The sequence below is a fragment of the Mustela lutreola genome, chromosome 5 (genome assembly GCF_030435805.1).
Source record: "Mustela lutreola isolate mMusLut2 chromosome 5, mMusLut2.pri, whole genome shotgun sequence".
NCBI classification, from domain to species: domain Eukaryota; kingdom Metazoa; phylum Chordata; class Mammalia; order Carnivora; family Mustelidae; genus Mustela; species Mustela lutreola.
The window spans coordinates 75,846,662-75,870,059 of NC_081294.1; the positions used below are offsets into that span (position 1 = coordinate 75,846,662).

The following is a 23,398-nucleotide window of genomic DNA, read 5'->3' on the forward strand; positions in this document are numbered from 1 at the left end:
TATTCTAAAATCAACTGTGAATTGCACAATTCTGTAAATATACTAAAAGTCATTAAATTGATACTATAAATGGGTCATATTATATGGCATATGAATTACATATTAATAAAGTCATTACCAAAAAAAGAAAAACAAAAAGCAATGTGCTAAGATGGTTCACTACTAATAATACAGGCACAGCAGCAGACCATCTTTTAAAAAAAAAAAAAAAAAAAAAGGATGGGGGCAGAGAATTGTTTGTGATGGTTAAAACTGTCAAAATGGGATAGAAGAGATTGTCTCCCCTTTTCAGGGTGTTATTCCAAAAAGAACCATATCCCCACTTGCTGGCTGGATGGCAAATCAGGAACCATAGTCCATTAGGATGCTGTTGCCCAGAGGCAGCTATTGGTCTAACGAGAGCAGAGCGATAAAATGCAAAAGGAAGAGGAAGACTAGGTGGTTACCATGCCAACAGCCCATTATCTACCATGGCAGTAAAAAGAATAGGAAACTCGTGAATTGTGTGATTCATAAATTGCATAGAACATGTGTGCGTGAACTAAAATAGCTTAAAACTGCAGGAGGAAGATGTGAAAACAGTGCAAGAAATAACCCCCAGTCCCTGGAATATCATGGAACATTTCGTTAGCTTAGTCCCTGGACAGCAAGATGCTTTACCAGGCCTTCATTCAAACAAAGTATGCCTCCCTCCAGGTCACATTAAGCTCACCCAGATCAATGAAGTATCTTTTCAGGCTCCCTTTCTCTCCTTCACCCACCCATTTCACTCTAGTTTTAAAAACTAGCCATATCTTTAATACTTTAGAAATTAAAAGAATTTAAAGCAATGAAGTACCTTAGAACTTCATAAAAATCTTTAAACACCACTAGAATGCAAGCTTCATTGAGAACAAAACTTTCACTCTCTAATCTACTGCCACCTTCATGCAACTGAGCCCAGCACTTAGTACGTCATCGTCATCAGAATAATAGCTAACAGTTACAGAATGTTCTCTACACACCAGGGCTTCGTGACAATGTCTAAGGAATTGGTATTACGATTACGAGACTACAGGTTGTTGAAATCAGCAGCACCTCTACTTCTAAGGAATTAATTCCATAGAAATAACTGTGAACATGCACCAGTATTTAACAACAGTAATATATGTGCCATCAGTGTTCTAAGCACTTGACTTACTAATCCTCTTAACAAGCCAGCAACCCTGGAACTATTATTAGCTTCATTTTATAGTTGACAAAAGTGAGGTCAGGGACATTAATTAACTTGTACAGGGTCATAGAACTGGACTGCTGGAGCCAAGGTCTGAAACCAGGCTGCCTGCCTCCAGGGTCTATGCTTTTGACTGCTATGCTATATTGCTCCCGACATAATTCCTATAGGTGCTATTTACCGAGGGACTGGAATACCTAGACATCTACCAACAAGGATCTGTTTTTCAAAAATTAACCAAAAATATAGAATATCATTCATCCACTTAAAATAACACTGTAGAATAGTCAGTGCCATAAAAAACTTGTTCAGTATCAGGGTGCCTTGCTGGCTTAGTTGGTAGCACATGTGACTCTTGACATGGTTGTGACAAGGTTGTCAGCTGGAGCCCCACATGTGGCAAAGAATTTACTGAAAATAAGTAAAAAGAAATTTAAGGAAAAAAAATTGTTCAATATAGGGTTAAGAGAAAAAATTCTGGTCATCTGGTTTTAAAGGAAAAACACTCTTCCAAGTATTAACAATGGTAACCACTGGGTATTAAAATTGTAGATGATTGTTTGTTTGCTCATCCGTATTTTCTAAATGTTCTATAATATATTCCTTTTCCCAAAAAAAGAAAACAAAAATGGAAATTTTTTAAATTAAAAGAAAAATAAAAGGGAAATCTATGTCTAAACCTGTATTAGAGATTTCCTGGCAAAACATATAGATTGTGCTCCATTTGCCCAAAAAAAAAAAAAAAAAAAAGGAAAAAGGGAAGAACAAGATTGTAATGGTTATTCTATCTGTCAAATAAACTGAGCTCAGGGATGCCCACATCACTGGGAAAACACTACTTCTGTGGATTTTGTGATTTTTACAAATGTTATCTCTCTAATGCTTTCATGTACAAAATGGGATTTTCCTGTTTTCTTCTAAGAGTGGTACAGTCTTAGGTCTTTTACATTTAAGTCTTTAATCTACCTCAAGTTAACTTCTGGGAGCAAGGTAAGATACAGGTCCAAGTTTATTATTTTTCATGTGCCTGTCTAGTTTTTTTTAACACTACTGATTGAAAAGACTACCTTTCTCCATGAAGTATTCTAGCTTCTTGTCAAATCTTAGTTGACATATATGTGTGGGTTTATTTCTGGGCTCTCAATTATGTTCCTGGATCTATGTTTGTACCATACTGTTTTGATTGCTACACTCCGTGAAATCGGAAAATGTGGTATCTCCAGCTTTGCTCTGCCTTCACAAGACTGCTTTGGCTATTCAGGGTCATCTCTAGTTCCAAACAGTTTTAGAATTTTTTTTCTATTTCTGAAAAAAAAAATGGCATTTGAATTTTGATATAGGTTGCATCTATATGATGACTTTGGGTATTATGAACATTTTAACAATATTAATTCTTCCAATCTATAAAAGTGGAATATTATCCATTTCTTTTTGTCTTCTTCAATATCTTTCAGCAATGTCTAATAGTTTTCAGTGTACAGATCTCTCACCTCCTCAGTTAAATTCCTGAATATGTTACTGTTTTTAATGATACTGTCAGTGGAACGGTTTTCTTTCTTTTTCAGATTGTTCATTGTTCATATATAGAAATGCAGGTGATTTTTTTATATGTTTATTTTGTATCCTACAGCTTTACCGAATTTGTTTATCAGTTCTAAGAGTTTTTTGGTGGCATCTTTAGGGTTCTTTATAAATAGGATCATGTTATCTGCAAACAGAGACAATCTCATTCTTCCTTTTGATATGAATGACTTTTCTTTCTTTTTCTTGCTCTGTGTAGGACTTCCAGCCCTTATTCAATAGAAGTGATGAGAGTAAGCAACCTTGCCTTGTTCCTGACCTCCAAAGGAAAGTTTTCAACCTTTTATGAGTATGATGACAACTACAGCTTTGTCATACATGGCCTTTATTATGTTAAAGTATGTTCCTTCTCTATCCAATTTGTTGGAAGATTTCATCATAAAAGCGTACTGAGGGGCGCCTGGGTGGCTCAGTGGGTTAAGCCGCTGCCTTCGGCTCAGGTCATGATCTCAGGGTCCTGCGATCGAGTCCCACATCGGGCTCTCTGCTCAGCAGGGGGCCTGCTTCCCTTCCTCTCTCTGCCTGCTTCTCTGCCTACTTATGATCTCTGTCTGTCAAATAAATAAATTATTAAAAATAAATAAATAAATAAAAGCGTACTGAATTTTGTCAAACATTTCTGCATCTATTGAGAGGATCATATGATTTTTAGCCTTCACTCTATTAACATGGTATATCACATTAATTGATTTGCGTATGTTGAACCGTCCTTTTACCGTGAAGATATAACCTCCTCGACCACAGCATATGATCCTTTTAATGTCCTGTTGAATCCAGTACTTTGCTGAGAATTTTTACATCAACATCCATCAGGAATACTAAGCTGTTGTTTTCTCATCTTGTAGTGCCCTTATCGAGTTTTGGTATCAGGGTAATGCTGACCTTGTTAAAATGAATTTTAGAGTGTTCCCTTCTCTTCAGGTTTTTGGAAAAATTGGGAAGGACTATCATTAATTATTCTTTGATTCTCTGATAGAATTCACCAGTGAAACCATCTGATCATGGCCTTTATTTATTTATTTATTTAACTAGAAGATTTATATTACTGAGTCAATCTCCTTAATCATTACTGGTCTGTTCAGATTTTCTTATTTCTTAATCATTCAGTCTTGGCAGGCTGTACATGTCAAGGATATTATCCATTTCCTCTAGATTATACAATCTGTTGACATATAATTACATACAATTACAATTGACATACAAATGGCATCTTATGATCATTTGTATTTCCATGGTATCAACTGTAATGTCTCCTCTTTCATTTTGAGTCTTCCCTGTTTTCCTTGGTTAGTCTAGCTAAAGTTATACTTAATTTTTCAAAAAACCAATTCTTACTTTCATTGATTTTGTTTCTATTGTCTTCCCAGTCTCATTTCATTCACCTCTGCTCTATTCTTCAATAGTTCCTTCCTTTTGATAACTTTGGACTTAAGTTGTTCTTCTTTTTCTAGTTCCTTGAAATGTCAATTTAGGTTGTTTATGTGGAGACCTGGAGTCTCAAATCAGGCAAAAGACACAAGCCATACTGAAGGAAACTAAATGAGGAATATCACTAGTATCTATTGAACACAACACAAATTCTTCAATGACCAGATAACTGTACCCATAAGCATGAACATAAGCATGGACACTGTCCACTGCTTCAAACAACTACAGATAGAGCTTCCAGGAAATCTGGCAGGAGGCCTAATAAAAACTGAGCAGTAGGGGCGCCTGGGTGGCTCAGTGGTTTAGGCCTCTGCCTTCGGCTCGGGTCATGATCTCAGGGTCCTGGGATCGAGTCCCACATTGGGCTCTCTGCTCAGCGGGGAGCCTGCTTCCCTCTCTCTCTGCCTGCCTCTCTGCCTGCTTGTGATCTCTCTCTATCAAATAAATAAATAAAAATCTTAAAAAAAAAAAAAAACTGAGCAGTAGTGCATAAGACAAATTTAATTTAACTTGGTTTTTAATGCCAAAGACTGGGCCCTGCAGAAAGGGGAAATGCGGAAACAAATAAAGAACCAGATAGAATTTTTGTTTAAAAGTAGTTCAACACCCTACTCAACAAACACATTTTTAGCTCTATGACCTTTTACTTTTGCCATTTTCTCTGCCTGGAAGACTTCCTCCCAATCCAACCACTTGTCATTTCTTTAACTCTCACTTGTCTTTCATGATTTAGCTCAAACATCATCCCCTTAAAGTATTCTCCAAAGCTGCAGTGTGACATACTTGCTTTCACAGTAGTCTTTCAGAAACAAATAATTATTGCACATCTGTCATCTGACAGGCACCTAATGCATTTCCCCTTTATAACACCTATTTTGTTCTATAAAAGGATTATTTTCATTGAACTATTTACATTTTTTACTCATATCCAGCCCAGAACCTCACCAATGCCTCTGGGCATCCTTAGTAAATGCCTTGAGGCTCTCACGAAGTATCAGGTGCTAGAGATCAGAGTGATTCAGAAGTTGCCCCTGCCCTCAGGGGGCTCATAAACAGGAGAGAAAAGAGGAGATTTACAATTATAGCTCACAATAGGGTGAAGAACGCTGTAAATAATACCATGGGCAAAGGAAGCTTCTGGGTTCTCTGGTGAGGAGGAGATTGGGTATACAGCCTTTGTACAGAAAAACTTGTTCAGTGTCCTGAATCTGCCTTGCAACAAGCTCACCAAATGTACTTACTGGCCTTATAAATAGCCTGCACACCATTAGCTCATGGAGGATGAGTCCATTTGTATTAAATTTCTTTCTCTGCAGAGTTAAACTGCATTGAAGAAGCTAGGTATTCATCCACTTACAGAGCTGTTGTAACAAGCTAAGTTCAGACCAAAGAATGAGAGAAGGAGGCCAAAAGAAAATGTGTAGCATCCGCAATCTTTCATCTGCAACTACGTATCAGTATTGCAATCATTCTATTTTTGGCCTCTAAGCAGCTGGTTAGGTTGGAAACCAAGTTTATGCAGAGCTGCTACAACCATTAAAAAAAAAAAAAAAAAAAAAAATTCCCCTGTGATTAAGGAGTAAAACGAAAGGTGTTAAATAAATACAAAGAAAAGACAGCACTTTCTGAAAGCCATTCTGTCTTGCCTGGAGCGTAAAGCGGAAGCCAAGTGACTGAGAGTAGGTGGGGAAGAGTGAGAATTCACGAGGTGGTGGTGTCCTAACTTCTGCTCTCAGTCCCTGATGACGCTCACCCAACAAGCTCTTTCCAAAATGGCACAGGCAAAAGAGGAAAAGTACCTCCGCAGTTCATTCATAACCTTGAACGCCTTCCCCATGTGGGCAGAGTTGACAGTGATCGTCCTCTGGTTCTTCTCATCACCCCCGGCCTGAACCGGGGGCTGGGAGCTCAGCTTGATGCTGTGAACAGGAAGGGAGTGGGAGGGTGAAGAAAGGATCACATGTTGGTAAACCCATTCACCCAGCTGCCACAACTCAGTGCAACTGCCCACCCACCAGAAGCATCTTTGTCAGCTTGTTTTCTTCATCACAGACTCAGCAGGGGAAGAAATGCCCTGGGTCAGCCATTTCTGCAGGATCTTCCAATGCTACGTAGGTTCCTCTGGTGGAAGCCAAGTCCTTAGTCAACTTCTACCAGCACTTGTGTGACTTTATGGAAAGACCTTAACCTCCACCCACCACGCACTAAAGGAGTGGGGACATGGGAGGAAAGTAAGTGCTATACCACTCAATTCACAGGGAAATTTGTTCATTCAACAAACATTTAAAGGAGACTACCATGTGCCAGGCACTGTATTTAAATTTAAGGGAAACCCAACAACAAACAAGGTATAGACAGCTGCTCTTGCAAAGCTTAGAGCTCAGTGTAGGAGGAAGCCTAGTAAATACCTAAACATTTTATATTGATTTTTTAAATTTAAATTCAATCAATTAACATATACTGTATTACTTGTTTCAGCGATACAGGTCTGTGATTCATCAGTCTTACATAACCTAAACATCCTATCTTAAGTATGATGATTGGACAAGAGGTAGAGAAGCACAGAGGACAGGTAACTACTCCAGTGCTAGCAGGATGAGGGGAAACTTACCAGAAGCTAAGTGAGAGCAGAAATCTCAAGGAAGAGCAAAAATAAGATGGTTAAAAAGGAGGATGGAGAGCATCCTGGCAGAGGAAAGAGGAGATACACAGAGACCCGAAGAAAGAGAGTCAAGGGAGTTCAGTAAAACCAGGAGTATCTCAAAAGCAAAAGTTAGAAGATGGAGCAGTCCTATAAGTGTAATATTAGCAAAGCTAAGGAGTTTGGATTTCTGAGCAGCTTCTGAGACAATGAGAAGCCATCAAAAGGAAAGAGAAGTGGGAGAGGAAGCAGGTGAACACATTTGTGCTTGAGAAAGACCATACACTGGCTGTGGTATGGAACATGAAAGCTTCTGGAAAACCATAATCCCATGGAATGACAAGGGACTGTCACTGTTATGAAAAGAAGGTTTAGTTGTGTGGGCGAAGTGAGCAGGTGGGGACTAACGAGTCATTCAAAACCTTAAAGTCCTCTGTACTGAAGACAGAACATTCAAATCCCTATGGGATGTCAACTAGATGCCCAACTACTCCTGAGCAGTAAGTCTCAGCTTTATGGGAGGTGGGATGGGGTATAAAAATTTGGCTTAAAAAAGTACTTTTTTTAAAAAATTAGCACAAAAAAAGGACTTCTTTCCCCCTAAACTAATGAAACTTTTCAGCTCCAAGATCAAGTCCAGGACCTTAGAGATGTGTCTGTTCTAAGAGGAAAACAGAACCTTCTCCACTTGCGTAGATTTAGGGACTCACAGTTCACTCGAACTCTAGTTTAAAGATACTTTGCTTTGCCTTTGCCTGGTGTGCCTCCTTCTAGGCCACCACCTAGACTTGCAAACTGGCTCAGGAAAGGGGCTTCTGTAGTTAAGAGAATGTTCCAGAGACCTAGTAATCTCTACATATCTTACAGTGAAATTTGTAACTATTAAAACATTCAAATACAACCGGCAGGGACGCCTGGGTGGCTCAGTCAGTTAAGCGTCTGCCTTTGGCTCAAGTCATGATCCCAGGGTCCTGAGATCAAGTTCTATATTGGGCTCCCTCCTCAGCAGACAGCCTGCTTCTCCCTCTGCCTGCTGCTCCCCCTGCTTATGCCCTTTCTCTCTCTCTCTCAATCTGATTAAAAAAAAAAAAAAAAATCTTTAACAACAACAACAAAAAAAAAAAAAAATCAAATACCAGCATGCAAGACCTACAGTTTGTCTACCATGACAGACTCCTCCTTTGGCTTCCTTCCCCCACTTAGTTCAGCATGCAAATGTAAGGCCACAGTCATCTGAACTTTGGGACTATTCAAATTCTGGAGGCAAGGAAGTTACCTGAGCACAGGAAGATAAACAGTAAGACATGCACAAAGGCAGATGATTAGAATGATATCCTTAAGGAGGCAAAAAAAAAAAAAAAAAAAAAAAAAATTGATCTCAAAAACATGAAGAAGATATGGTCAAGGTGAAGGAGCACTCGGTAAGATAAAATATTTCATATGAGAAATTTTACAAGCATTATTTCTTTTACAGTCAGTGCCTTTCAAAACAAGGGAACATATGGGGAAGAGGAATAGAAAAAAACAAGAGAGAGGAAATCAAGTCATAGAAGACTCTTAGAGAACAAATTGAGGATTGACAGAGGGAGGTAGGTGGAGAATGGGCTAGATGGGAGATGGGCATTAAGAAGGGCACTTGTTGGGATGAGCACTGGGTGTTGTATGTAAGGGATGAACCACTGAATTCTACTCCTGAAACCAATATTGTACTATCCGTTCTCTACCTAAAATCTAAATTTAAAAAAAAAAAAAAAAGGCAGTGTCTTTCCTTATGTCAAGGCCAAAAAGATATTTTCTATTTTCTACTAAAAGTTTAACATTTTTGCTTTTGATTATTTTATCTGATGTTGGATTTTTATGTCATGATGTGAAATACAGTTCTAATTCTTTCCCATACGTTCCACTTACGGAATACTTATTTTTCCCACTTACCTGTCATGCCACCTTAGGTCACATGTCAAAGTTCCAAATACAGGGATCTATTTCCAGACTAAGTTATATCATTTGGTCAATTTATCTGTCTACATTATTTCTGTAACTTCATTATAAGGCTCAATATCTGACAGGGCAAGTCCTCAATCCTATTATTATGCTTCAACTATGTCCTTGTTTCAGTTTCTTTACTCTTTCATCCAAATTTTAGTATCAGTTTGTTAAGTTCTATGAATGACTCATAGGATTTTGATGGAAACCACACTGAATTTATAGATCAATTAGGACAGAACTGATACTTTCTGATATTATGTCTTCCAATCCATGAACATGTAATATCTCTCTCCATTTATTTAATCTTCTTTAATGTCAAACCTTTATATTTTTCTATGACGACCTTATGCATTTTTGATTCAAGTTATTAAGTACTCTAAAATTTTTGTTGTTTTTTAACAATAGCAATGGTGCTTTCTTGAACTGTATTTTCTGACTGTTACAGTTTATAAAATGCAATTGATTTTTGCAAATGACTATCCAGCCACCTTACCAAATGTTCTTAATTTCTTTATTTGTCTGAAGAGTCAATAAGGTGTTCTATGTAAGCAATCCTATTAACCTGCATATATAGAGGGGTTTTTTTCCCCTCCTTTCCAATGTTTAGGCCTCTAATTTTCTTTTTAAGGGGGCGCCTGGGTGGCTCAGTGGGTCAAAGCCTCTGCCTTCAGCTCAGGTCATGGTCCTGGGGTCCTGGGATCAAGCCCCACGTCGGGGGCTCTCTGCTCCACAGGGAGCCTGCTTTCTCCCCTCTCTCTGCCTGCCTCTCTGCCTATTTGTGATTTCTCTCTGTCAAATAAATAAAATCTTAAAAAAAAAAAAAAAAAAAAAGAAATTTTGCGCTGCTAGGATGGCCACACAATGTTGAACAGAAAGTGTGCTAACAAATACTCTTATCATCTTCCTGATTTTAAAGATGATGTTTCTAATGTTTTCCCATTGTGCATGTTTGTTGTAGGATTTTTACAGATGACCTTAATCAAATTAAGAAAATTCCCTTGTATTTTATTACTTTTTAATCATAAAGTTATACTGAATTTTATCAAATATTTCTGTGAATCTAATGACCTGATCACATGGATTTTTCCTTTTAATCCTTTTTTTTTTTTTTAGATTTTCCTTATTTTTCAGAGAGAGAGAGAGGACACGCTCAAGCAGGAGGAGCAGCAGGCAGATGGAGAAGCAGGCTCCCCACTGAGCAAGGAACCCAATGTGGAACTCAATCCCAGGACCCTGGAATCACAACCTGACCTGAAGACAAACACTTAACTGACTGGGCCATCCAGTCATCCTTTCCACTTTAATCTTTTAATGGGGCAAATGATACTAATATATTTTCTAAAACTAAACCATACTTGCATTCCTGGGATAAATCTAGAAATTGCAAAAAGACTTCACAAGTATTCATTATAAACGCTGTCTTCAAATTGTAAAGCAACTTAAAAGCCAACAGAAAAAATATGTAATTTGGTACTGATTAAAGAATGACTGAAGGTTTCTGACAAGGAACTAATTTGAGCTCCTAAAAGCCCAGTGGACAGACATTATTAGTTCTATTTCACACATATGGAATAGGGCCATCTTGGAAGCACTAACAACAAGCTCCAGCCTGACCCGTGAACAGGAAGGCTTGCTCTTCCTGTTGCATTGCTCTTTGCACTTTCTGGCCTGTCAAAATGGTCTAATAATGAAAACCCTGCACTTGTCCTTATAAGTGATGGACGGCAGAGCAGAGTGGAAGAATTTGCCCCAACCAATGGCTCCAAGGCTAATGATTTTAAAAACTACAAGTAGGGTTAGTTTTCAGAGTTAAACTATAAGTCAATACACATAAAATATTAATCACGGAAGGTATAAAAATATCTAATTTCTGAATGTTGGGTCCTCTCAGCACACCACCTCCTACAGCCTTTTCTCTGGCCCACCCTTGTCCTTTACCATCCAGATCCACATATCCAACATCTGCCTTAAATCCCTCACATTTTGCACAGTAACTCATACTCACCCTATCCCAAATGAGGCTCTCTACCCTCCCTACTCATCCTCAAGGCTACTCTTCTTTTTGTACTCAAACCACCCACTCACCTATTCAAGGCAGAAACTGGGATGTCCTCCTTGGTAACCTCTTCCCTCTCTCTCTCACACCCCTCACATACAGTCCCAAGTGCTCCTTTAATCTGTCCCCACTCCATTACCTTCTCAGAGTCAGCCAGGCCATCATGATCCCTTGCCTGCCTCACTAAGATAACCTGCTCCCTGACTCCAGAGTGACCTTTACAGAATGTCAGTGTGAGCAACGGATGTTCTGTGTGAAACCTCCCACTGGTTCTTCACTGGGTTCAGAATAAATCTCAGAAATCTTTTTTTTTTTTTTAAGATTTTTTATTTATTTATTTGACAGAGAGACATCACAAGTAGGCAGAGAGGCAGGCAGAGAGAGAGAGAGGAGGAAGCAGGCTCCCCGCTGAACAGAGAGCCCGATGCGGGACTCGATCGATCCCAAGACCCTGAGATCATGACCCGAGCCGAAGGCAGCGGCTCAACCCACTGAGCCACCCAGGCACCCTAAATCTCAGAACTCTTAATCTCACAAAAGAAACTGAGGGTTGCCGGGGGAAGGGGGGTAGGGAAAGGGTGGTGGGGTTATGGACATTGGGGAGGCTACCTGTACCCCTGGGGCTAATAATACACTATATGTTTATTAAAAAAAAAAAAAAAAAAAAAAAAGAATAAATCTCAGAGACCTAGCCTGGCCCTTCAGAACTCTATCATTGCCCTGAAGACTTCTTGCTACCAAACTCCTAAAATATTTGCACTTGTCTAAATATACCAGGCTCCTTTGCCTTACCCTACTCATTCTTAGCCTCTTGCTGGAAGTCTTCCTTATCACCCTCCACCATCCACTAGATTAATTTCCCTTCTGTGTTCCCACAGTACTCAGTGCTTTCCTCCATGTAATACTGTAATTACCTCTTACTCTTCTGTCTCTCCCACATAGCGCGTTGCTGGGACATGTTTAACAGTTAGTTGCCAGGAAGAGAGCCCTGATTTGTAACATTTGCCAATTTCTATGGTGTCAATACTCCCACCGTGGCAGATTTCAAGCTATCAACATGATCTTACTGAACATGTGAAAAAGAGATGGGTAACACCACACCATTATACCACAATGCAGTATTTTTACCACAGAGACACAAGAGACATAATTTAAAAGGCATAGACCATAGTAAAATAACTAGGAAGAGATGAGTTTGGGGTATTCATTATACTTGTTTATAATTTATTTTTAAGTTATAGAATGTATTTTTAATAAAGGCTATACTTCTTAGAATGACTCACAAAATTCCTGACAATAAGCAGCCCTTATCAATGGTGAGTGCTGGCTCCGGCATAGCACCGCCAACCCTAGACTTTGAGCTCCATGACAACCAGGATGGTGTCTTATTCTCCTCTGTATTCTGAGCCTCTGGCACACGGCAGGTGCTCAATAAACAATCACTGAGTAAATGATTGGATAGGTAAGTAAATAAGATGTAACTACCAACTATTCCAGTCTTTCCTCACTTCACCTCATTAAAATAATTATGGCTTTGTCCCTCTCAACGTCCCCTCTTTGTACCCCCATAGAAGGGGGTGGGGTTCTTTCTTAGCTGGTCTAGTCCCCTGCATTAGTGATATGGAATAAAGAGGATGCAGGGAGAAAGGAAGGAAGGAAGGGGAAGGGTGAGAGGGAGGGAGGGAAGGGGAGGGGAAGGAAGGGAGAGGAAGGAAGGAAGGAAGGAAGAGAGGAAGGAAGGAAGGTAGGTAGTTACAGTATCAGTTCTTGGGCTCTTCCTTTGCTGAGGAAAATTCATGCAAGGAATAGAAAAGAGAGGGCATGGTGGCAGGGCAGGAGATGGAAAAGCCTCTAAGCCGCCGACTGCGCAGGGAATTTGGGGGATATGCCAAATGAGAAGCTCCAGAGGATCCAGAGTATGAGAGAGTGTGCAGGAAAGGGGAGATCGAGAAATGCTGCTGAGCTGAGCATTAGGAACGGCATTCCCTCTAAGTCTTCAAGAAACGCAAAGGAAGGTCAGAGGGTGTGGGCTGACACTGGGCCACATAAAAAGAGTCCAAGCACATTATGTTCAAGCTACAGAAGAGAGAGAATAAAGAGAGGCAACGTCACCTAAAGAAGGCAGAACAGCTCTGAGTCAGAGTAAGACTATGTCAAAGTGCTAACCCCCAACAAAGAAAGTGTCATTTAGAAAGGGAAACTGAAAAAGAAGAACCAGACGGAGGAAACCCCCCATCCAGTTCATCACACACTATCTAGGAAAGAAAGGATTTAATAATCATCATGGTCTGACCTGGTTCAGCCTCGGGTCGGATGCATGTTTTAAAGCTTGAAGCCTGTAAACATTTGAATGCCATAACTCAGTCCCTAGCTCACTATGCAGCCTCTGATCAATTTGGTCCTCCTTCCTTCAGGAAGGAAGCAAGGAAGCAGTAGCAGGTGCTCAGGAACATCTTTACAATAGCCGTCTTCACTGCAAATTAATCAGGTGCCATTCTGACTGCTGTACTTTCAGTTCTCATGGAGAGTTCATCAGCATGACTCTGCGTCTCCAATCTGGACAGCAGTGGGACAGTGACGAAATGGCGTTTCTGTACCAACAGGGCTCTGGGCCAACTACAGATCTAGCAGTTACCCCAGTCCTAAAGTTCAAGGCCAAAATGACCAAATCTGAATTTTCACCTCTGGGCTAGTAAAGGACCTGTCACTTGAAGACGTCCAGGCAGCAGGATTCAGGGACTCGATGGTGCAGTCCTGTCATCAAGAACCACCACCTACACATGGGCCGCTATAAAGCCCTATTATTCTCCATACTCTTTCTGTGATGTTGCCTCTGTTCACAGCATCAGGCTGAGCCTCTGCAACAGCCCACACAGATGCACGAAAGATGTATATTGTAAGCCGTAGCTCCTGGCTAACAATTAATAACAGCACTTACCGAAAGCGGATAATATGGTAAAGCACTCAGCCTCCATGATCTCATTTTATCTTGGGGCGCCTGGGTGGCTCAGTTGGTTAATTGTCTGCCTTTGCTCAGGCCAGGGTTCTGGGATCGACCCCCACACTGGGCTCCCTGCTCTGCAGGGAGCCTGCTTCTCCCTTTCCTCTGCTTGCTGCTCTCCCTGCTTGTGTTCTCTCTCTCTCAAATAAGTTAATAGAATCTATTAAAAAAAAAAAAAAAAACCCTATTATCTTCTTAAGCACTGAGATTAAACTTGTCTCAAAGTCCTACATAATTACTAAGTGGAGAATTAACACTCAAACCCAGGTCTATGTAACTCCAAGGCCTATGTCCTTAATAGCAATGTTCATTGACTTGGGACAATGCCCACAGTCTATCTGGCTGAGCGAGCTCAACTTTACTTACACCCCACTCTCTGAGGTTCTTCACTATGCAGCCCAGCCAGGCCAAATGAAAAGGACTAAACCCTGCAGGACCTGTGACATGGCACTACTTCCCTCCACTGACTGCAGGGAAACTGCAGTCTGTATTAGAGTTGGTATCATTAATGGTAGTGAACTTGGAATCCTCACATAAGTCCATCCTGATTCAAAAAAACTGGTGAGCAGCTGCTGCCCTTCCTACTATGTGGTCCTTGCTAAACCAGCTAAAGAATATCTATATGTTGCTAATCACATTCCTAAGAGCTCAATTCATAGGCAATTTCCTTCAAAACCCAGGGCGGGGGTGGCATTTCAGGCTGGGGTGGGGGGGGTGATGTGTCTCTCACATGGGCTGTGTAAAAATGCAAAACATAACAGAAACACTTGTCAGAATGAGACAAAGAGAGAGGAAGACTAAGAGAAAAACACCCCTTGTTCTGTGGCATTTTGGGAGCCAAGCTTCTACTCAAATTGAACAGGAGAGCTGAGCTCTTCTACCACGTGTGGTTTTGACAGAGGCTACGACAGACTTTCGTTAGTTAAAAAGAAAAGTCTAGGGGAATTGTGCTAAGAGGTTGAAAATCCTCAAAGATAATAAAAGTTACAGATTTCTAGCTTAAGAACAACTGAACTTATTTAACAGGAAAAAGCCAAAGAATAAAGTATGTTCAAGTTATTTTTCATTATCACTTATTAATGCTCTTTTCACTCTAACCTAGTTTTAGGGTTCATGCAGCACTGAAAAGAATTAGGTCACTTCTACAATGGCAAATTTCATCAAATAAAGCCCTCACTTTAGAAAACTTACCCCAAAATGTTCTTGCCTGCCTCTGTCTGAACAATCTAAAACTTAGCAAACAAAATCCTGAAAACCCAAATCTGGGTATGGGGAAATCAAGAGGCTTCATTCACTTTGTTTTTTGCAGTTAAAAACAAAAACAAAAACAAATCTTACTTCACCAATAAATATTTCCAAAATGGAAAATTTGGTTTCAATTATCATGGCTGAAATGCACATCTGCTTCAGGCAGCAGTATTGTCCAAAAATGTCTACAAAAGTCTCTAACCATGACTACTAGAGATGGGAGAGGACTTAAGGACATACCATGGAAGAGAGAAAAGGCGAGAGGGCGAGAGGGCTCAATACTGGCTCTTCCCTGGGTCTTGCTAGCATTTTACCTGGAGTGCAAACCTCAGCATTTAGAGAATATCAGCTAAGTCATGTCTTCTCAAGAAATATGATCTTTCACTTCATCGATCAAGGGTGAAAAAAAATCTCTTCTGGCTCTGAAGCTCCTGAAGTCCAGAACAAGTTCTCCTTAGTAAGAATGAGCCATTCTGAGAATTGCTCCCACCAAATCATGTGACAGTGCTGGACACACGGTGATCCTCTCAAGCAGGTGCACCCCATTGCTTCTGGTGAAGGAAACCATAATTTTAAGAAAAATGGACAACTAACTTCCCCTTTTTATGATGCTTCCTCCTAAAATTGTTGCTCTCCACAAATCTTGCAGATATGCCAGACATTGTGCCTGGAAAAAAAAATTTTTTTTTAAGATTTTACTTTTAGGGGTGCCTGGGTGGCTCAGTCAATTAAGCATCTGCCTTCACCACAGGTCATGATCCCAGGGTCCTGGGATCAAGCCCCACCTTGGGCTCCCTGCTCAGCAGGGAGTCTGCCTCTCCCTCCTCCTATCCTGTTCCCCCTGCTTGTGTTTTCTTTCTGCCAAATAAATAAATAAAATCTTAAAAAAAAAAAAGATTTTATTTTTAAGTAATTTCTACATGCCACGTGGGGCTCAAACTCACAGCCCCAAGAACAAGAGTTGCATGCTCTACTGACTGAGCCAGCCAGGCGCCCCTAGAAAAAAAATTTTTTTAATTGTGGCAATATACTTAACATGACATGTTCCACTTTAGCCACTTTTGAGTGTGTGGTTCAGCAGCATTAAGTACATTCATGCTGTTGTGCAACTATCACCACCATCCATGTCTGGAGTATAAATAAGGCTACTTAGCCCACAAGGCTGATTTCCAGAACTGAAAATTTAATCTTAATTGCAAGAGCAACTGCCATTTTCACTGTCTATCTGCTCTACAAACACACAGGCCGATACACACACACAATTTATCACTGGAGTGGCTGAGAGCCAGAGGCCCTTCTTCTTCACAAAACAGAAAGCAGAGCCATCTTCTGCTGATTTTTCACAAAGGCTGATGGCAATCTTAGCATCAGCAGGTTCTTTAGAGAGCAGGACAGCTTGGGGGACACGGCAAAGGTGAGTGCAAATTCATAGGTTCTTCTTGACACTCTGGCTAAACAAAAGCGTATCCGGTTCATGATTCCGAACCACCAAGGCATCCAGATGCCTCAGGATGTCTGTAAAAAGGAGGATTAAGGTAGGTGTCGGGGAACCCTGGCAGAGGAAATGCCAAGCCCTGTGTGGTATCTCACTATGAGGAGATGGATGGCTCAGGTAGAAGCAAGAGAATGGGCCTGACAAACCCTCCCCAATTCTCTCATGGGAAAAGTCCCACGTAGTCTGCTTCAGATGGTAAATATAGAAAGTCCTTAAAATAAGCCTCAGTTAGAATCCCAGCAGGACACATGGGGTACAACAGGGCAATAGATGAACGTGAGGGGTAACAAGTACCATTTACCTAGAACTCAAGCTGTGCCACAAAAATTTTACTAGGTGCTTTCTAGGCATTACCTCATTTGATCATGACACCAGTTCGGTGAGGTACAGATACTGTTACTACTCCCTTTATACCAGAGAGAAGAATTATTTGTGGGGGGAAAAAAAAAGGGACATACTCAAGGTCACACGGTTTACGAAGCAGATTCACGGCAACGTCTATGTTACTCTAAATCCCATGCTTTCGATTAAGAGCCATTTAAGGGAGAAGTTATTTTCATACCCTCATGGCAAAGAAAGAAACTGTTCGTTAAAAATCCCTTGGCTGAAAAAATGTTAATGCTTAAAAACAGCCCCAATTAAGCTGCAGCAGGTTAAGCGTGGACCAAGCACAGATTCAGGATTCCTCCAGTCGCTGGAGGTTTGACATGTGATCCTAGGCCAGTCACTCTGCTTCTTGGGCCCTAGGTTTCCCAGGGAACTTGTAAAACAAGGCCGCTTCCCCTGTTCTCCGCCTACAAAGCATTCCACCAGGTCAATGACCCGTGCTGAGATAATAAGGCCAGTAGCCAAAGACGAACCTACTGGCTGAAGGTTTCAATCTCCTCTCTGACCAACTTTCTTCTTAGTTATCAGACTTTCCAGCAAAAGTTATCAGCTAATTGCCAAATAATTACGCAGCCCCTACTCCGCACGCAGCACACAGCAATGAGTGAGGAGTATGCAGAAGTACGGGCATGCTCCTTACCCTACAGGACCCGTCTCTGAGTTTGGGGACTGGAAAGATATACAAAACAAAATCAGAAAAACATCGGGGGGTTGGAGGGGGCATGATTCAGTATCCAACTATGGCTACAAACTGTAGAGACTAGAATTCAGAAGAACATCACCTAGAACTAGGGTTTCAAAACAGCCTTGTTAGATGGAGAACTTTCAGAAAAGAAAAAGGGAAAGGCATTCCAGGTAAAAGGAACTCTGGGAATGAAGGATCTGGGACTGGATGGAGCAGTATACAGGACGGATGGTCACAAAAGAGACCAAAAACACTGCCCAGCGCGGGGGTATGGGTGAGCAGAGGGAATGCAGATGGGGCCAGATTTCACAAGACGTGAATGTCTGCCATGGTAAGCTGGGAACAAAAGGTACTGAGATGGGCGACGTGGTGAACACTGGACGCTGCTCAGTTTGGATTTCTTGCCTATTCTGTCTCTGGCAGAGGAAAAACAAAATTCAGGGGTCATAAAGGCCAGGACATCAGCCATCCCAGCAGAAAGCCACCAGAGTGTCGAAGAACAAGAGATCTCCTAGAGGGCAAAGGATCATTATGTTTCTGAAAAGAGGGCAGGAACACAGCAGATGCCCCAAAATGCTCAGGAAGCAGTACTTTGATCTGCTGCGGCTCAACTCACAAGTACCTTTCAGGCCCGACATGCCACCAGTCAAGCAAATCAGCCTGATCCAAAATTCCTAAAGCGCCATTCACATCACCCCTGCCCTTCTGCTAGGTATCAGATCAACAGAAGGTGAGGACACCACCCCCCTCCCGCACCCAGCCTAGGAGATAGGCCCTCAGATGCTCTGCTGCCCAGTAGACCCCATGGAGTCCAACATCCAAGCTCCTGTTGCAGACAGCACGGAAGCAGAAGCTGCATCAGCAGCACACTCACACTAAAAGTCCCAGACTCATCCTGTGGCAGTCATAGCAAGTAACGCAGTGTCTAGGGCCTCTTCAGACCGGAAGACACCCCACCGCCACGCTAATTCTAACAGGGTCTAGAGATGTTAATGGCAACTCCCTGCCGCATGAGATGCAGACGTCAAGCCAGTATGGGCAAAGGAAAGTGTTTACTGAGGTCCTCTCCAGTGCTGAGTTAGGCACACCGGTTATCATTTCACCTGCCAGTTATCATCTGCATCAAACCAACAACGCAGAGCAGCAGCCCTCCCCTCAGTGGTGCAGGGCCACACCTCACCCCTCCCTGCCTAAGGCCTCCTGCCATCACCCTCCCCTCAAGGAAAATGGCAAGCCTCGGGCTCTTCACCAGCCGCAGACCCACAGAACGAAGAGGCTGACATGGCAAAAGGAGACGTTTTAGCACAGAGGAATGACCCGCCCCCTCACTGCATTGAGCACCTCCGAAATCAAAGAATCAGGTCCTCGGATAATAGTTGAAAACGTACATGCGTGTGCCTGCCAGAAAATAAACTCTCGCTAGTTAGATCCAGCTCAACAGAAGTACTCCAATTCCCTTCGTTGGATTTCCTATGTCATAAGCAATTCCTGATAGAAAAAGCAAGAGTTCCTCTAGAGCATACATTCCAGGATCATTCATAAACTTTTCAATGAAAATGAGAGTTAGTTCAAAGCAACTGTCATCTGAATGGGTTTCTCTCCTTCTTATTTGAACTTGTGTATGTATACAGGCACACACACACACACACACACACACACACGCACATACATCCTTTTAGGATAGACAAGAGCATGGATCGCTTAAGATTTGAGCACTTTGGTGTGAAAATGAAAGCAGTCCCTGCCAGGCCAACCCTGCTGTGACATCAGAAACCCCTCACCAAAGAAAAACTACCCCCCGGAAAGTACCCAAGAAAGGGAAACGCCTCCTTGAAACAGTCTGAGAAAGGCAATCCTGATTCAGCCCATGCTAAAACTATCCCCAAACACCAGCCAGAAAGTCCCTTCTTTCAGGCGGCCCCACTGCCCAGCACACCCAGACCTGCCTTTGCAGAAGCCAGATCTCTGGAAAAAAGGGCTCCCTCCTCTGACTCCGCCGCCCACTGGGATCCATCAGTGTCCAGGTCTTCCAACCCTGCCTCGCCAATGCAGATATAAAAGCTGGTAGCTGCACCACAAGCACACGTTCACACGCGCACACACATACCACAACACACACTTATTCCATACATACCTTTCACCGTCCATTGTGCGAGGCCCAGCTGGGGTGGCAGCCGCTGAACTGTGCATGCACCCGGAGATCCTAGCTCTGTTCTCCGTTCTCCCCGCCAACCAACAGGAGATCTGATCAGCAACAGTGATTCAGCATGGCTGCAAACGAAGCCTCCTCCCTCTCGATCCTCCTTCCTCTGACTTACTCCCAGCAGCTTCTACCGCAGAAGCAGCAGCAGCAGCAGCAGAAAATGTCTTACCCAGAGCTCCCTGCAGCCCTTTCAGCTGCTAAAAGCAGCAACCCACTTGCTCCCCCTCCCCCGCAGGCTTGCTGCTGCTCGGTCTCCTAGGAACAGCGCGGCTCCATCGATCCAAGTGCGGTGCCACCTTTCCAGCTGCCTCCACATCTGCCCAGGCATCCCCAGCACAGGCGACGAGATCACCCCAGGGGCTCCCGCCTCCTGTGCCTGCACTGTGAAGGTTCAGGCAGTTCCTTAGCGGCCCAAGAAATACTGGCCCCCGCCCCCTCCCCAGCCCCCACAAGCTACAAGTCCGTCAGCCTGGCCAGATTACTGGAATGAGGAGGCCCCTCTGTGGCCTGTAGTGGAGTTTATCCACCTGGGGAAATTGGCTTGTAGGTCACAGTTCACGTTCCAATTCCTCCTCACAAAATCTACAGTAGCTCTGAGAGTCTGACAGATGGAGAGAAGTTAGGGGAGAAGAGCCTGATATAACTGAGAATGGGGAGAGAAATTTCATAAAGAGAACAGGAGACGAGGTGAAACTGAAACAAACCGCCTTTTGCCTCAAGGGGCCAAAGACGATCGCAGCAAAGCCATGACAATGAACACTGCACACAGTGATTTCCCTATGCCGTACTGAAAGACCGCAAATTTCATAGCACGGCCTTAAAATCCCTTCCAAAAGCACTGAAATTTTAACTTCAGCTGTGGCTCCAACTAGTAAGTCTCCCAATGAACCCTCATCTCCAGCCAGAGATGTCTCATACCCTGTAATCTCCAGCTGCTGAGCCTCGATTTAGACTTACTTAACTCTAAAATACCATCTTGGGAAGGCACAAGGTCAGTCTGGGTCTCCTAACCATAGCCAAGAGGCTTAGAGGAAACTGAAGCCATCAGTCCCTGGTGGCCGATTGGTTAGCCATAGAAATGGGTTCAGAAGCTTGCTTAATGCCCCAAAAACCATACATGAGCATCTCTATTCTCAAACCATCCATGTCACACCTGGGATTTTCAGGATGTGTACTACTCCTGGCTAGCTGAGTGATTTGCAGCAAGTATTCTTCCTACTCAGAACCTCAGCCCTTCATCCCTAACACAGGATCAGTCCAGAGTTCCTTTCAGCTCCAAAAATCACATGATTCTGAAAATGTCTTAAATGCTCTGTTTTTCTTATTCATCTGTAGGAATGCTTACGAAGTAGTTTTGACTGGCCTCTAATATTTTGTAGGGGGCTTCAGGGAGGATAACATAATGTGAAAGTAGGAGAGATGATCATGAAATCTATGATTTTTAGAATTTGAACCTGTTAAATTTCTTCACTGCTACAAAGCCTTGAAACAGTGGAACGAACGGGGGGTGGGGGAACACTGAGGTGCCAGAAACTAAGAGTCACTGAATCTTTATAGCCTCCTGAACTCAAAACGGTAAGATGTTATGCTCAATGATCACCTCCTACAGACAACTCAGGGTCCTCTGAGATGGGGGCACTCCCCAAACTCTCAAACGAGAAGAGGTCTGGGTTATTTTATTTACACCCTCCGGCCCCAGATCACCACTTCTCCACAACAATACCCCTCGTATCTTTCTCCATCCGTCCCTTCCTCCTCTAATCAGCCTTGTGGCTCTGCTCCAGATATTTCCTCTTGAGGTGAATCACAGGGATCAGGAGAAGCTGAACACCACAAATAAGGAAACTGAATCCCAGAATCCGTGCCAGAGTGCAGGCATCCACCAGGAAGACGACTGAGTGATTCGTAAAAGGGACATGAGAATAGGATAAGTCTCTCTTTTATGACTTTATACCTTCATTCACCACTTCACCATACAGGAAAGGGGGGAAATGTCACATCTAACAAACCAGAGAGAAAAGAAAAAGGAGGTCAGAAAAGGAAATACTTGAGGCTGAGGATATACAGATTTTATTTGACAGCCAGTATAAAAATTTTATAGCATTTCCTTCGCAACCTACTTTTGCTGTGCTAACCGATGTAACTACAGTGTCTGTGCTGAAAACATACCACTACCACCTACATGTTTTATTAACAACTCACTCTATCCATGGAGGCACACAGAACAGAGAACACTTAGAAAAGGTCACCTACCAAAACCAGGGGCACAGTTGAGTCAAGAATCCAAGTCTGCAGATTCCTCAGACAAAGTTCCCACCCTCATCCACTCTAATTTCAGAGCCATATTTTACATTTTCTACTTTATTATCCAAATGTTCTCTGGGCCACAGTCTGAACTCATTTGCTTTGGGCTTAATTGTCTGACTGAACTTCAGATGAAGAGATGCTATTGGATTCTTGAGGCAGGAGAAAATCAACAGAAGCAAAGTGGGGTCTGCGTGGGAAGAATCCCCATCCTTGGACTGACAGCAGTGGTGTCTAACCCCCACTTCCCAGCCCTCCATCCCACACCCAAGGCTTCTTCCACAGCTTACCAATAGCACCTAGTAGCCCCAACTCTCCATCCCAAAGCAATCAACCAGCCATGCACACCAAGCTGGTACAGAATTCTTCAGCTTTATGTGGCTCAGGAAGAAACCATGTTAGGAAAAGAAACTGGTTTTTGCTTTTGTTTTTGCTTTTAACTGGTCTACCCAGTTTGGTCTACCAAGTTCTATTCTTCACACACCATCTCTCCCCATGGAGCCAGAAGAGAATAGCTTATCTAGAGACAGTAAAGCCAACTTTTCCTTTTTTTTTTTTTTTTAATTTAAATTCAAGTAATTAACATATAATGTACTGGTTTGACAGGTAGAGGTCATTAATTCATCAGCTGCAAGTAACACCCAATGCATTCCATCACACAGTTAACTCCATCCCCCACTCCCCTCCCCTCCAACAACCCTCAGTCTATTTCCTAAGATCAAGAGCCTCTGGGGCACCTGGGTGACTCAGTGGGTTAAAGCCTCTCCTTTCGGCTCAGGTCATGGTCCCAGGGTCCTGGGACGGAGCCCCACGTTGGGCTCTCTGCTCAGCAGGGAGCCTGCTTCCCTCTCTCTCTGCCTGCCTCTCCACGTACATGTGATCTCTGTCATATAAATAAAATCTTTAAAAAAAAAAAAAAAAAAAGGAGTCTCTTAGGGTTTGTGTCCCTAATTTATCTTGTTTTATTTTTTCCAATCTTCCCCCATGATCCTGTTTTGTTTCTTAAATTCCACATATGAGTGAGATCATATGACAGTTGTCTTTCTCTGACTGACTTATTTTGTTTAGCATAATACCCTCTAGTTGCATCCATATTGTTGCAAATGGCAAGATTTCATTCTTTTTGATAAGCCAGCCATTCTTTTAAGTAACTTTTTTGTCACTTTCATC

The 23,398-nt window shown here is 42.3% G+C and overlaps 1 protein-coding gene across 7 annotated transcripts in view; it reads right to left on the bottom strand.

Annotated features, from left to right (window-relative positions):
• KLHL3 (kelch like family member 3) overlaps positions 1 to 23,398 on the bottom strand; it is a 312,385-nt gene that overhangs the window by 99,662 nt on the left and 189,325 nt on the right. For 6 of the 7 annotated variants that reach the window (XM_059174657.1, XM_059174662.1, XM_059174656.1 and 3 more), the window contains one exon: positions 6,022 to 6,141. In XM_059174657.1, coding sequence (XP_059030640.1) covers positions 6,022 to 6,059 — 38 coding nt within the window. In that variant the 5' untranslated portion in view covers positions 6,060 to 6,141. Of the gene's footprint in view, positions 1 to 6,021; positions 6,142 to 19,855; positions 20,335 to 23,398 lie in introns of those variants that run through there. The other variant, XM_059174661.1, reaches the window with a different exon arrangement.